General features: G+C 60.1%; 1 protein-coding gene across 4 annotated transcripts in view; it reads right to left on the bottom strand.

Moving 5' to 3' along the window:
* Nucleotides 1–7289, bottom strand: part of CTBP1 (C-terminal binding protein 1) — a 28597-nt gene extending 21308 nt beyond the window's left edge. For 2 of the 4 annotated variants that reach the window (XM_088021267.1, XM_088021268.1), the window contains exon 1: nt 7104–7289. In XM_088021267.1, coding sequence (XP_087877393.1) covers nt 7104–7143 — 40 coding nt within the window. In that variant the 5' untranslated portion in view covers nt 7144–7289. Of the gene's footprint in view, nt 1–6848; nt 6872–7103 lie in introns of those variants that run through there. The other 2 variants (XM_088021269.1, XM_088021270.1) reach the window with 2 other exon arrangements.
* Between the last annotated feature and the right edge of the window lie 7835 nt (nt 7290–15124).

Here is a 15124-nt window from a genome sequence, read left to right as displayed (position 1 = left end):
CTCACTCCACGCCAAGGGCCCGGGGCTGTGTGCAGCCCCAGTAAGAACCAGACCCCCCTCGAGCACACGGAGCATCTCACCCTGTGCTCTACCGTGCCCCTGGCTCACCCTTTTTTGTGAGAATGATTTCGAAAGGAAGCTTTGCTTTGCCAACAGCTGACCTAGGTTCAGAAGCCCGTGAGCAGCCTAAAGGGGCCAGGGTGCATCGCAGCTCCCTTACTAGTGACAGTGAGGCGTGTCCCACCCAGGGAAGCGCCGGCAGGCGTGGGGCTCAAAGGCCAGACTGGGTCAGGCTGAGGGTCCCTGGGACTGGCAGGCAGATTCCTGGTGACTTCAGGCCCAAGCTGCACACAAGCAAAGGTGAGCCTGGCCCTTGCCCGTCCTGGCCCCAGGGCCCCACAGACAGCACAACGGCACCTACCGGGGCCGGGGAGGCTGAGCCAAGCCCAGCAGCAGTGAGTGCCACGGGACTCCACTGCCAGACTGTGCCTGGGAGAATGAGACCAAGTGACTGCAAGGAGCTTCTAGGCTAGTGCTGGGGGACGTCCCGGTGCGAAAACCCACCAAACTCGGCCTCGTTCCTGGAAAGGGCCCCACGGAAGTCCCGCCAGGTGATCTCACTGCCCAGAACGACCACGGAGAGCCCCACGGACACAGGCAAAGGACGATGAGAACACACAGGGCGGCCGCTACACAGACGTGGAAACCGAGGTGGTGAGGACAGGGCTGGGGGTTGGGGGCCGTAGGGCCACCAGGCCACGTGTACCACCGCGCATCCTCTGGTCACTGCTGCCCAACTGTGTCTGATATTTTCACTGAAAGCATCTTTTCTCAAGCATTTGCACTGTGTGCCTAATTATCTGTAAAGCAGCTTTGCCATAAAAAAAATCACAAAAACTAATGGCATTTGTTAAAAAGAACGTGACAAAACACAAAAAATGGACAGCAAAATCGAAAAGACGTTACTGCAAAACATACACTATTTGAACGCATTTAAACGGCGGAGGCAGGTTCGGGTGGTCCCAGCACACGGCAGGCTGCCTTCTGCCCACCCCCCCAGGCGCTGGGCCGCGAGCTGAGCCCCCACACTGCTGTCCCAGGTCCTGCCGGGAGCACGGCCGCGGCGGCTCAGACTGCACGCGGGGAGACCGTCAGGGCTATGCGTTACGTAATGTCCAAGGGGCACTCTGCCTCCTCAGAGAAACCAACCCGAACTGTCACCCAGCCAAGGAAACCGATGTGCTGTCTCCAGTCATTTTCTGCTCTTTTAGAGCAAACGCCTCGCAGACACTTTGTGATATGGTACAGATGCTTCTGGCGAAATCACCCCAGACTGCCTCAAGCTCCCCAAACATGTGGGCCAGGCGCCTACGGGAGGCCGGGGCTTCTGCTCACCTTCCACCCTCAGGGGAGTGGCCCCACATTTACAAAGGGACAGCTGAAGGGCGGACCCCGGGGAGGTGCAGGACCCTCTCCTACACACCCCGTGAGCCCGTGTCCCTCCGCCCGCCCCAGGTCCCCCCAATGCCCGTCCCACAGTGACCGGCACAAGGCTCCTGGGAGCCACCTGCTCCAAAACAGCAGGTACGAGAGCCCCTAGGCCAGGGACGGGGCCTGAGTGTTAGGGGTGGGGCTCAGAAGCTGGCCGGGGGTCTGGGAGGGTGGGACACGGGCTGGGTGCCACACGCGGGCTGCAGGCTGCCCCTGCCCCTGTCCTTCCCACGACTCAACACTCCCAGGCTCCCTTGGTTTCCTCCCTGGCCACCTCCCGCCCTACTCTGATGTCCCGCTCCAGACAGACACGTGGGCTGTTTACAGCCTCACCAGAAGAGGGGCTTGTGGGCACCTCCCTGCACCTGGCAGGCGCCAGGCATGCAGCGGCTGTGGCCCTGGGGGGCTGGGGGCCCACAGCGGGAGGTGACCAAGTGCACACACCTGCATCCCCGCAACTCAGCGGGGGGGGGGGGGCGGCGGTCAGCACAGCTAGTGACGCAGGAGGCCCCCACCAGGAGCTGGGGGTGCGGGAGGCGGCAGGAGCCACTGGGCTGCAGGAGACGCCTCTGCCAGCCGCCACCCCCCCGCACACCAGCACAGGCCACTGTCCCAAACGTGCGCACAGAATTCCAGGTCGGACAGGTGGGTGCTGGTCAGGCAGCAGCAGGAGGGGGCCCGCACGGGGAGCTGCCGGCAGGGGACACAGACACACACTAGGCTGCCTTCATCATCTTCCTGTGAGCCTAAAGCTGGCCAGAAAGTTCACTTTAAAGGCAATGGGGAAAGGGAAGGGACGCGGCCCCCAGGGCTCCACCCACGGGTGCCTGGGTGGAGCTCTCCTCCGCCCAGCCCCACCCAGCTGACCACAAGGCCGTCCCTCCTGCTCTACCACACCCCCAGCCCCAGGAGGGATCAGGGTGCAGGTGGCACACTCCAGGACACCCTGGGGACACCCGGGGCGCTCAGCCCTCCCCAGACCAACCACAGCAGCTCCCTGGCACCTGCACCAGCAGGAACCCCGGGGGCCGGTGCCCGAGAACCCAGCCAAGCCTAACCTCGGGATCCCGTGTCCCTGGCCAGTCCACGCCTCCCCCTGCAACTCTGACAAGCATCCCACACTCAACGCTGAGAATTCGCCCCAAAGTGCTCCCCGCTGCTTGGCCCCAAACTCCGAAGCCATGGCCCGGGTCTCCCAACCAGAGCAGCCCCCCTGTCCTACGTGCTCCCACCAGGACAGCACGCCCCTCCCCACCACTGTCAGAGGCTTCAGAAACAAGACCCAGAGACTGTCACAGCCCTAAGACCCTCAGCACAAATGCAAAGTCCTTAGCACGGCCCCTACCAGGCTTCCCCTCCACCTCCGTGAAGCCAGACCCTCAGCCACAGCAGGCTCCCCACAGGCTCGGCACACCCGGCCCCTTCTGGTGCTTCAGGCTTACCACTGGTCACACCCTCCCAAACACCACCTCCCAAGAAGGGGCTCCTCACCGCCCGCACCTGCCCACCACATCCTCCTCTGGCTCAGCCCCCAGCACGGCCAGCTGGGGGCAGGGAGGCATCACTCTGCTATGGTCTGGAGGTGCCAGGACTGGCTGCCCGGGGCAGGGTCTGCTGGGTGAGGGCTTCGGCCTGGTGGGAGCTGAGCCTGCACAGAGCAGGACAGGCGCTCTGTTGGGCGATACAGAGCTGCCGGGCACAGGGGGCACGTCCCCTGTCAGCGGCTCGCACTGCGCTGTCCCCTTAACTCATCGTAAACCAGAAAGGCGCTCTTTCATCCACACGTGGATAAGACTGCTGCAAAGGCATGTTCCCGTCACCAAGACTCCCACATGCTCCTCTCTCGTGCTATTACATGTGTGCACACGTGTCCTGCTTTGTGATGCTTCAGAATCCCACGCACAAAAACCTGGGGCTGAAGAACGTCACCTTCCTGCCCTTCTGCGTGTGACATTCAACAGCTGCTGTGGGGAGACCCCAGGTGGGGACATGTCCTCCAAGGTCAGGCCTCACTGCACCACATGGATGTCACGGACTCAGGACGACCAGAGTTAACCACAGCCGAAGACAGGCGGCCTGATGAGGGTGCCAGGCACCGAGCGGGCCTCCCAACAGGCCAGAGTCCACACCTGGGAGGGTCCAGAAAGCGGCCCCTGCCCCCACCCACAGTAGGATGTCTTCTCAACAGTCCCAAGTTCCAGTCCTACCAGGGGGTCACCATCCTCCCAGCCACGGTCTAGGGCCAGGCTACAGGGCTGGCAGGGACATAGGGACCCCCACCCCCGAGGGTGACACAGGCAGAAACAACTCAGCACGAAGAGCAGCCCCTTGGCACTGGCACGTGACGGGAAGTCCATGAGATCTCTGGCTGGCTTGGTAGAACATGGGTGCACCCCTTGGGACATCTTGGGGCTTGTCTGGGCAGACAAGCGAGGGCCCCACGCCAGTGCGGCCCATAGGCTGCCGCACAGCTGAGCTTCTGCAGATGGTAGTGCGGTCCAGTTTGGGAACTGGAGGCAAGTGCGTCGTGGAAGGCCCCCCACCCCTGCAGATGGCGGTGCCAGGGCCATACACAGCTCCCCTTCCCCCAGATCCTCCTTCACGCCACAAGGGCAGGGAAACCAAGAGTCTTCCAGAATGACAGCTGCCACAGGATAAAAAGCCTCATGATGTGCAAGCCTTTGACTGGGTCCTCCACACCCAGTAGCCACGGGCGCTCCAGCTACTTGGGCTGGGCAACGCCCCAAGGGCACTGGCACAGGACGCTCTGGGGGCAGGTGAGAGACTGGTGGCAGACAAAGGCCATGTCATGGGCCCAGCCCTCTGCTCATGGCCTGCTGGCCCAAAGGAAGCCCCTGCCAATCTCAGCTTCCACCGGGCTGGGGGGGGGGGGGCACCGAGGCCAGACCCACCTCTGAACCCCAAGGGCCCTTCACCCGCAGAACGGTGCTCATCTCTGCCCTGGGGTTCCCCCAGGGAACATCTGACAGCTCACCCCACGGCCAAACCTCATGTACAGATGTACAGACAAGGGGTGGCTCCAGCCTCCCAGGACATAGGACTTTCAGAACAGTTAGCAGGACCTCAGCAGTTCTGTGCCCCGTCCCCCACCCACTGTGTCCTCAAGCTGAAGAGGCTAGAAGGGAAACCCCAAATGCAGCCAGGAGGATCCAGGGCTGAGACAGGTGACTCCAGCCATGAGCCCATCTCTGACAGAGGAGACAGCAACCTGTCCAGGAGAACAGGCCAGAACTGCACAAACACCCCAGGGAGGCTGGACGGGACACACCTGCACATGGCAGACACAGATGAAGCCCCAAGTGTGCATCCTTCACATGCCCTTGTAGAGATGCCCAAACCGAACCACGTGCTCAAAGATGGTAATAAAACCCAAGTTAGAAGAAACCTGGAAAGCCAATGGAGCAGAGCACATGGCAGGCATCGCTGGGGGCCACAAAGAGGGGGGACAGACCAAAGCACGGGTCCAGAGAGGACCCCCATGGCCAGCTTTGGCCAAGCCCTGAAAGACAGAGAGAAGGTGAACTCCAGAGGGCACGCATGGCCAGGCTGACATCCAGGGGCAGCAGGACAATGATGGTGAGCACACACAGCAGCTATGGAAAGCAATGGCCCCCACCCTGGCCCTGTCCCCCAGCCCTGTCCCCAGCCTGGCCCTGGCCCTGGCCCCAGTCCCCAACACTTGGCAGAGGCTCACTCATTATCCCAAATGGTCTCACACTGCCATCTCCACCTTTACAGGTACTGGTCAGGGGCTTGGCTGGGACACCCCAGGGATGGGCTTGGGTCTGTGCTTTGGCCCTCTTTGATCGCTCCTCCAAGAACCTTGGGGATGCCATCCCATACAAGAGTGGACAGCCTGCAATGACCCCAGGGAGGGTGTGCATGGCTCCAGGTGCCTCAAATGCCCACAGTGGTGGAGGCCAGCCCTGCTGAGCACTCTGCTGTGTCTGTTTTTATACAAACGAAGTCGCTGCTCTTGAAGTGGGGGGTGATCCTGGAAAAGGGGAATAAAGGTGGGGAAAGGGGATATGGACATCTCCCCATTTGCAAACCGATTCTCCAGTCACCCCGAGAAGTGGGAGCTGGGTGAGGGTTTCACGTCTGTGGGTACTCGATTCAGAGTAACCGGAGGAAAGCCAATCCTGTTCCACTTCTGGATGGTACATGGTCCCCCTCTCTCCCCTCCAGAAGGTTAATCTGTCCTAAACAATCATGGGGAAAATGATCACTACAAAGGAGTCTGGCTCCTGGCCAGGTTCCGGGCTTCTCCAAGATGCTGCCAGCTGAAAGGCTGTCCTCCCGGGCATGCCCAGAGGTGGTGCCCTCATTTCTCAGCAGGCAGGCAGAGGGCTGGGCAGGGCACCCAGCCAGAGAAAGATCTAGCCTCCAACTCGTAGGCTCAGGTGTGGTTGCAGCTTCTCCCGGCGCGGGCCTCAGGGAGCCCCTGGCCCCAGGCTCCATGGTACAGCAGAGGGAAGGAGGAGGGGCAGCGGCCCGGGCCCACCCCAGGCTGGCCCCTCCCCTGCCGCACCCTTGGAGGGCCCCCGTGGAAGAGGCCCCAGCCGAGGCCACTGCAAGTGGACCAGGAACTGCAACATGGCCCCCGACACCTGGGCTCGACTGGGGCACCAGGCACTGGCCGGCGAGCAGGCCAGCAGCCCCCCGGAGTGTGCCCCGCTGGCCTGCCGCCCACGGCCGCACGCTGCCCTGTGTGGTCTACAGCAGCCGCCAAGGGCCTGGTTTCCGACACCCTTCCGAACACGAGGGGGGCGCAGCTGCCTTGGGCGCAGCAGGACGGGGGCCAGGGCGCCTGGCTTATGGAGGGGGCGACAGACGAGCTCAGCGAGAGCGCAGCGTGCAGGTGGCCAAGCTGGGGATGCGTGTGTCCCAGGCTGCTGGCCGGGGCTGCCCTCCCCACCGGCGGGGCTGTGCTAACTGTAAACATGCTGCAAACATGGGAAATGCAGACCGCGGCGCGAGGCCGCCCGAACGCGCAGAGGTGCGGGAGGCGCCCGGCGTGCACGCGGGGCTCGGAGCCCGCACGCAGCCCGCGTCCTCCCGGCCCACGCCGGACCCCAAGGCGGCTCCGCACGCCAGCGCCGAGGCCCGGGGTGCGGGGACGCCAGCAAAGGTCCCCGAGGCCCCGGCGAGGCGAGCCCACGCGACCGCCAGGAGGCCGGCCCGGGCCCCGCAGGGTGCACGCGAGGCGGGAGGCAGGGGGCCGGGCCCGGGAGGGGGCCGTGGGTCCGCCGGGTCCGGACGCCGGGGCGCGCCGCGGGTGTGGCGCGGCCTGGACTGGGGGTCAGGGGGCCGAGTGCGGCGCCCCTTTGTGTCACCTGCGCGGGCGGCGGCGGCGGCGGCGGCGGCGGCGGGCGAGCGGGCGTGACGGCGGCGCCGGCGCACGCGCACTCGCACGCTGCGGCTCGCGCACGCGCACGGCGCTCCGAGGCCCCGCCCCCAGCCCCGCCCCGGGCGGCGCGCGGAAGCCGGCGCGCACGCGCACTCGCACACAAAGCCGGGGCCCGCGCGCGCCCGCCCGCCCCGCCCGCCGCCCCGCCCCCGCGGCCGGAAATGCGCGCGCGCGGCCTTACCGAGCGGCAGGCCCTTGTTGAGCAAGTGCGAGCTGCCCATTGAAAGGCGCGGGCGGCCGCGGGCCCCGACGAGTCCGGCGCGCTCCGCCGCGAGCCCGGCGCGTGGGGCGGCCTGGGCGCCGTCCGCTGCTCCGCCCGCTCGCCTGCGCCCGGGCGCCGCCGTGCCGAGCCGCGCCGCGCCGCGCCAGCAGCCGCTCCACCGGGCGGGGACAGGCGGCGCGCGCGCGGGCGGGGCTTCCGGCCCAGCAGTCTCCTGTTTCCAGGCGCGAGCGCCGCGCAGCACGACGCGGGCGGCTGCAGGCCGCGCCCGCCCGCCCCGCCTGGGCAGCGAGGCTCTGCCGCCGGCCGCGCCTGCCCACACCTGCCTGCATCCGCACACGATCCTGCCCCGCCAGGCGCCCCCTGCCCCGCACCCGCGCGCACACACACATTCACAAGCACCTGCCCTGCAACCACCAGGCCCCACCTGCCCCCCCCCACATAGATACACACACACACCTGCCCTGCACCCGCATATGCACCTGCCACGCACACGCACCTGCGTGCAACCACCAGGCCCCACCTGTCCCGCACACACATACACATAAACGCACTTGTCCTGCACCCGCACATGCACCTGCCATGCACCTGCCCTGCAACCACCAGGCCCCACCTGCCCCCCCCACATAGATACACACACACACACCTGCCCTGCACCCGCATATGCACCTGCCACGCACACGCACCTGCGTGCAACCACCAGGCCCCACCTGTCCCGCACACACATACACATAAACGCACTTGTCCGGCACCCGCACATGCACCTGCCATGCACCTGCCCTGCAACCACCAGGCCCCACCTGCCCCGTGCGCGCGCACTCACCTGTCCTACACACGTACCTGCCTCACACCGGCACACCCACACAAGCACCCATCTACACAACATGCACACACATTCACCAGGCCCCATCTGCTCCACACCCACTAGGCCTTAACTGCCAGGCGGCACCTGCCCCACACCTCCCAGCGCTCCCAGGCGGGGATCATTTAAATGTTCAATGGGCCAGTGCAAGGAGACACTGCGGGTGCACAACAGTCGGCCTTGGGTCGCAGGAGGCCGCAGCTGGGATCCCAGAGTTTCTCTGGGCAAACCTGGCCTTATGCTTGGGTTCCTGGGACCCAGGAGGAGGTGCACGCCTGAATGGGAGGCCCCAGGGATAGCCTCCTGATCCTGCAGAGAGCACAGCGGCCAGAAGTCAGCATCAAGAAGCCTCCGCAGGGATTTCCCTGAGCCCCGTGGTCCCTCGGAGGTGACCAGATGTGGCTGAAGCAGGGTCCCCAGTACCCCCCGCCCCCATAAGCAACCTATGCTTAGTTCCAGAGAGGCACCTGTGGGAGATTTCCCTAGGGTGGGAGCTAGCCAGGCCCCAAGGGTGAGATGATGGGGTGATGGAAAAGGGACTGAAGCCAGCCCTGGGAGACCCTAATCCTGGGAGCTGGAATGTGCTAAGGTGGCAGTGAAGATAGGCAACATAACTGTCCTCTTGGGTGAAAAAACAACAGTAACACACAACGGCTGTATACCTAGCACTGAACTATCGGTACAGCCCACTGGGACACGGAGGACAAATCTGAAATCCTGTTATCCTGCTATTGTTTTTAGAATTCGAAAATTGATGAGAAAGCGTGGGTGGATTCAATCAAGGGTAACAGGAAACTGGGTATCTATTTGCAAAACAAATGATTTTAAATCCTTACTTAGTACTCACCTATGAAAATACCTCCCAAATTGGATTAATTAGAACATAGGGGGGAAATGAGAAAACAGGGTATAAGTGCACATTTAGCAAATGTCTCCAAGAACTTTCCTAAACGCAGGCACAAAATGAGTCACAAGGAAAAGATCAAAACTCCAGACCTGGGTGCATGTCTCACCCCCACACCCTTCACTTTCTCAGGCAGCAGTTACTCATTTAGCAGTGTCTAGGACCAGAGCCCCCAATGCACTCCTTTGGCTCCTCCTGTCCTGTACTAAGACCCATGGTGCCCTTGATGCCTACCCCCTCCACCTCACTCTCACCCAGACCAGGGTCACCAGGGGCCCTAGAATGTAAATCAGATGCTGTCATCCCTTTGTGGCTTCTCATGAATCAGAGAGGAAATCCAAGCTTCTTATCACAGAGAGCCCCAGGTCTGGGACACCTAACCTTCCTCTAACCTCCCTTCCATCCTCCAGCCAGGAGTCCCTCCCTGCCTACCTTGTTCCAGCCACATGGCCCTTCTTCCCACCAGCCACTGGACCTTTGCACATGCTATTTCTGCTGCCTTCCCCTGCTCCTCCCCCCTTACCCTCATGCCTGGTATGGAAATTACCTTTCTGTCTGGACTTTCTCTCTGCTATACTGCCAACTCCCTGGAGGCAGGGGTTTCTGCCCCCCTACCCCCATGTATTTGAGGTGGGAACCTGCTCAATGGAGATGTGAGAAGAATTGGTGTACTCTTCTGAACATGCCCATGCCATGCATGCCTCCCCAGTCCTCAGGACCGGCCAAAGGCACCAAGGCCACAGGCTTCTGCCTCCGGAAGCCCGCCACCCGGATGCCCTCCACTCCCTGTCACCACTCTGTCCCCACCTTTGCACATGACCCCGAAGACCCTGAATTACCTTCAGAGAACTGGCCTGCACACAAGGGCCTGAGTTGGGCACATGAGAAGGCCCAAGGGAAGCTCATTTCTGCCCCAGGTGTCTCCACCACAGCCCACAGGGTGGACCCTGACACTTAAGGCAGTATGCTGCCCACCTGCCTGGCCCAGGAAACTGTCCCCTCCAGGTGAAGCTGCCCCCTCCTGGGAGAACTCGCCACCCGGAATGACAGGATGGGAGGAGCCCCACCCCTTTGCTCCTCAGCAAGACCTGGTTTTGCACCCAAAGTACAGCCTGGTAACTCAGTTCTGCCTTCTGTTGAAGCAAACCCAAACTTTGCTAACTGCAGAAGACAGCCCTGAGCCCAAGAAGACCAGTATATGTTTCTCCTTTGGGAAAGAGGCCAGGCCCACCCCTCCAGGCCACTGGGGATGTTGCCTTGTAGTTGGGCTCCCTTCCTTAAGGAGTTCAGAATATTTCTAATGCCAGAACTTAATATTTTACTTTTCTCTCCACAAACAATATAAGGTCCTTTGTCTTTTAGTTATTCTGAGTACTCTGAAACATTGTGCAGATACCTGCATAATTTATACCACAATAGTCAGCATGGACATGAAGCAAAGCCTCCAAATCCCATCAGCTGGTGGGGGACACCCACTCGGGGTTCACTAGTGGTTCATGAGGGCATGTCGTGGGCCCCCCGGAGCCCTGCTTCTCCTGCAGGCATTGAGAGGAGGCCTTAGGACCCAGCTTCTGGTGACTCTGATGGTTCTTGAGACATGAAGACGTGCTCTCTGGCCACTCTGTGTCTTGGGGCTGCAAGAGAGGAGACCCTGAAGGCATCATGTGAGTGGGGTGGTGGACGGGGGAGGGGTGGAGCCCTGTGGGGGGAAGGGCAGCCCTGCAGAGATCTGGGAGAACATTCCAGCAAGGGAGAAGCACACTCAAAGTCCTGCTGTGGGTAGAGGGTCGGAGGCTTGGGTTCTATTCCTGACCGTGGAAGGGGCGATGTGGGTGTGGGGCACAGGCGGTCCTGATCACCACACAGCCTCCGCAGCTGGAGTCGGGCTGCAGTCTCGACGGGGACCGTGAGCGCAGATGGGTCAGCCGGGGAGACATCTGCAGCTCCCGCCTGGACTGGCTGAGTGCGATGGGGCTGTCCAACAAACTGAGTGGGACTTTGGACTCCCGCAGGTGGGGCTACCTAGAAGCAGGCAATCCCGGGTGAGAATTAAAGGTTTTTCCGGTCCAGGTCACCCACAATTTCATTCTGTAGCTGGAGCAGAATGCCGGGGAGTTCACAGGTGCATCTGAAAGTGAGAGAGAGGAAAGTGGCTTAGAGTTCTGTTACCTCCCCTAGCGCCACTCTCCACAGCATCCCTGCACAGGCCTTGCCACTGTCTTGTCATGGCTCCTATGTGGCCCCAGCCCCCAACCCACTGTCCCCAAGTGCTGCCTTCTGTTACTAGATCTGCAATGATTCCCACCCAGAAGAGAGGCAGCCCAGCTTTGTGCAGGCTCTGCCTCTCTTCCCTCCACCTCCGCACCCGCCCCTTCTGGGCACGAGCGTTTGGGCCTGCTGGCCTGCTCCTGGGCCCAAATCTGTCCTGGGCCTGCACATGGCAGGTACCCAGTGCCTGTTGCCCTTCAAAGGACGTGACTGTCCCCGGAGCTGCTGAGGAGTCCCCTCGGTGGGAAGCTGGGGCCCAGGGCTCTGGTCTGGTAGCACCAGCCTCAGCCCCGGTGGGACAACGTGGCATTGGGGGAAACCACGTCCACCAAGAGCCACTAACATGTGGATGATTCTTCATGGAGCTCCATGTTTGTGGCCTTGAATTCCACATAAGTATTTGAGTCTCTTATGGCCCCGTGTGGAAGCAGAACCCCATTCAAGGCATTCACACTGGTTGTAACCGGGAAGATGGGGACATCTACTCTCACTGGCACTTCTCATTCTGGCACGGAGACTGGGGGGCAGCCACGTCTCACCCAGGGCCTGGAGTGCAACCCAAGGCTTTGTGTTCCTTGGCCCATAAAGCTGAAGCATTAGATCCTGTGTACCTGGAAATTCTGATGCGACAAAGCAGCACACAGGAAGAAACACTGGAATAACAGAGTCCCCACCGGAAACAGAAGTGGGCAAATCCTGCGTGGTCTGGGGGCTCCATCAGGGAAGCATCTGCCTTCTGCTCAGGTCATAATCCCAGGGTCCTGGGATCAGAGCCTGCTTCTGCCTCTGCCTCTGCCCCTCCCCTGCTTGTGCGTGCACTCTGCACTCTCTCACAAATAAATAAATAAAATCTTAAAAAAAAAAGTGGACAAATCCCTGCAGCATTTGTCCCACAGAGACTGAAACTGTTCCACACACACATAAGTCCTGTAAACCTTGGGTTTTCCGCCACGAGATGGGGAGGATATGAGCCCGCACCTGCACAGGGTTGGGGAGGGCTGCAGGTGCCAGAGGCAGACCTGCCTTGCTGCTTCACCACTCCAAGTCCGGGCTTCCTCCATCATCAAGCGAGAACCAAGGTCACCTGCCTGGCAGGCTGGCTAGGCTCGATGAGACAAGTCCCAGCAGCTGAAGGCAGTCTCCTTCCCCAGCATGTTGGGCTGAGGAAGGCATGGAGGTCCTGCCCACAACAAGCCCCCTGCACCCAGCTCCTCCCCTGGTTTGCACAATAATGACCTTGGAGATTCAGGGAAAAAGTGTCCCAGTCACTTTGGAGCTGCTCCCAAGACGGGTCACACTGCTGAGTTTAGCAAAGACATGGAGCTTATGAGCCATTCACTGAGCTTTAGGTAAGAGAGAGTGTTATGGGTTGAATTGCATCCCCCTCAAATTCACATGTTGGAGCCCCAGTATCTTAGAATGTGACCTTATTTAGAAATAGGGTCTTTGCACAGGATCAGGTTAAAATGAGGTCATTTGGGTGGGCCCTACTTCCATGACTGGGACAGAGACACAGAAAATGTCATGTGTATGTAGACATATCGACAAGCTAAAGGCACCAGAGATAGCCAGCAGAGCCCCAGATGTGAGGGGAGAGGCAGGGAACACTCTTCACGGTGCCCCAGACAGAAACACCTTGCCAACAGCTTGATCTTGGACTTCTGGCCTCAAGAACTGAAAGACAGTAAGTTTCTGCTCTAATATGCCCCCCGGTTTGTGGTATGCGGGTTATGGTAGCCACAGAAGACTGACACGGAGGGGAATGGCACACACTCTGGAAACAAGACCAGAACACGACCCCGGAAGGAAAGCAGATGCAGCCTCCCACATGTGGTGTCCCCTGTGACGGGTAACTCCAGACCCCGTCCCTGCAGAACTTGCAAGTACAGGGTGGAAACAGCAACCTTTCACGCTGCAGCTGAGCTCCCAAGGAAGTGGGGACTATTGTGGGGACCATGGAGGGCGGAGGCCCTGGAGACTCCCAGCACCCTCGTGAGGGAGGGGAGAGGCCTGTGGGGCCCACACAAGGCAAGGGCTGGACAGGCAACACCTCCGGAGGAGCACGAACAGGAGACTTGCCTGCAAGGCGATAGGAGGCTGTGTGCCTGGCCTGCTCGGACACATCTCTGTGGAGAACCTGTAACCAGGGCCTTCAGCCTCACAGAGTGTAGGTCCTGAATTCTAGAGCTGCCACAGTCCAGGCCCCATCACCCCTGCTGCAGATAAACTAGCATACAAACCTGGGCCCAGGAGAAAGAAATGTATGATCGCTGTGGGGGAGAAGCTGTTGGTCCAGCCCCGTATGATTCCTGCCAGTAAAAGATGAGCTCACAATCAGAAAGTACAAAACTCACCAAGAAAGAGCCACCACGGGGGGCAGCACAAACAGCAGGACCCCCAGCAAAGAACACGGGACAAGAGAGCGTGAATTCCCACGGTTAACACGGTGAAAGCACTGGAGTGATGAGAGGGGAGGTGAATGGACAGGGACAGGAATCCAAGGGAGGGAAGAAGGGGCAGATTTGGAGCATTTGGAGAGAGGAGTGGTAGTCACTAAGATGACTCAATACGCAGGTTCAAACATGGCTTGGACACAGCCCATCAGCGCGCTTGCCAGAGGTGCCCGCGATGCCCAGGGCGCAGTGCAGAGGGCGCGCGAGGGGACAGAATAGAAGGTGCAGAGCATCTGTAGGGACTCCCTTCGGAAAGATCACGAGAGATGATGACTGAGGGCTTCCCACACTTGCAAGATTCGAATCCTTACATCCAGGAATACTATGAGTCTTAAGCCAGAAAAAAACCCAACTCTACTTTCCACATGTGAAAATGAAACCACAGAATACAAGACACATAAACTTTAAGAGGAAATAACCCTCAGATTGCCTCAAAAGTAGTTATGATGACAGCAGACATATCAATGATGATGATACAAATCTAACAATAATTGTATATCTGTTTTTTCAAAGTCTCAAGATGAAAGAACTATTAACTTAGGATTTTACACATAGCATTATCATCTATTGCAGTGCAAAAATTTACAGCAAAACTGTGCAGTTCAGAACAAAACACGTCCGGTACCTCATAGCTTCTGCGGTTCAGAACTCAGGCATGGCTTAGCCGGGTCCTCCGCCTGACAGGTTCTCACACGGCTGCAGTCCCAGCGCTGGCCGGGGGCTGTGGCCTCATCTGAAGGCATGGCTGGGGACTCCCATTTCCAGGGTCGCCCAGTGGTTCTCAGTCCCCCTGGCTGTCAGGAGGAGGCACCTCCCTTCCTGGCCTCGTGCGCCTCTCCTGGACGGCAGATGGCCAGGAAGGCAGCAGGCAGTCTGCTAGCAAGATGGAAGGCGCAATCATATGTAACCTGATCATGGACGTGAAACCCCTTTGCATGTCCTACTGGCCATGGGGCAGGTGTTGGTCCCATGCGGGCGGGGTGGGGGGCCCACACAAGGAGGGCAGGGCGGGCAGTGGGCCCAAGCACACAGTCAGACTACCATCCAGTGAGGGCTGAAACAAAGCCACCTTCAAACACACACGACTCAGAGTTTATGGCTCCACGTCTGCACGGAAGTCTCTCCTAGAGCTTCAGGGGGAGGTGAGTGGGACAGAGGGAGAAGGTGTGTGGGAAGACGCAACTGAGACTATGGACAGTGCCCCAACCGAGTGAGGAACAAACGGTGCAGCTGAGGTGGTGAAGGTTAAGATGCCAGGAAAGCCAAGCAGTGCCAGCCCCTCATGATAGCCAGGAGGAGGCTGGCGTTTGGGGTCCATCCTGCTCTTAAGTCAAGTCCTGGGTTTTAAAAGGGAAGTCAGCCAGTAACCTGACACAGAGAGCCTCCGAGTCTGCAGTGGATCTTGCAGGAGTCAGGAAAGGGGATAAAAAGGCAAAGATGAAGTCTGGTCAAGGGAAAACATAACATGGGGAAAAACTCAAACAGGACCCCAATC

Source organism: Eumetopias jubatus, unplaced genomic scaffold, assembly GCF_037043125.1.
Source record: "Eumetopias jubatus isolate StellerSeaLion01/CBP00866 unplaced genomic scaffold, mEumJub1_p1.0 scaffold_2, whole genome shotgun sequence".
In the NCBI taxonomy this organism is placed as follows: Eukaryota; Metazoa; Chordata; class Mammalia; order Carnivora; family Otariidae; genus Eumetopias; species Eumetopias jubatus.
Note: the sequence above shows the minus strand (reverse complement) of the source record. Positions and strands in the feature narration are given on the sequence as shown.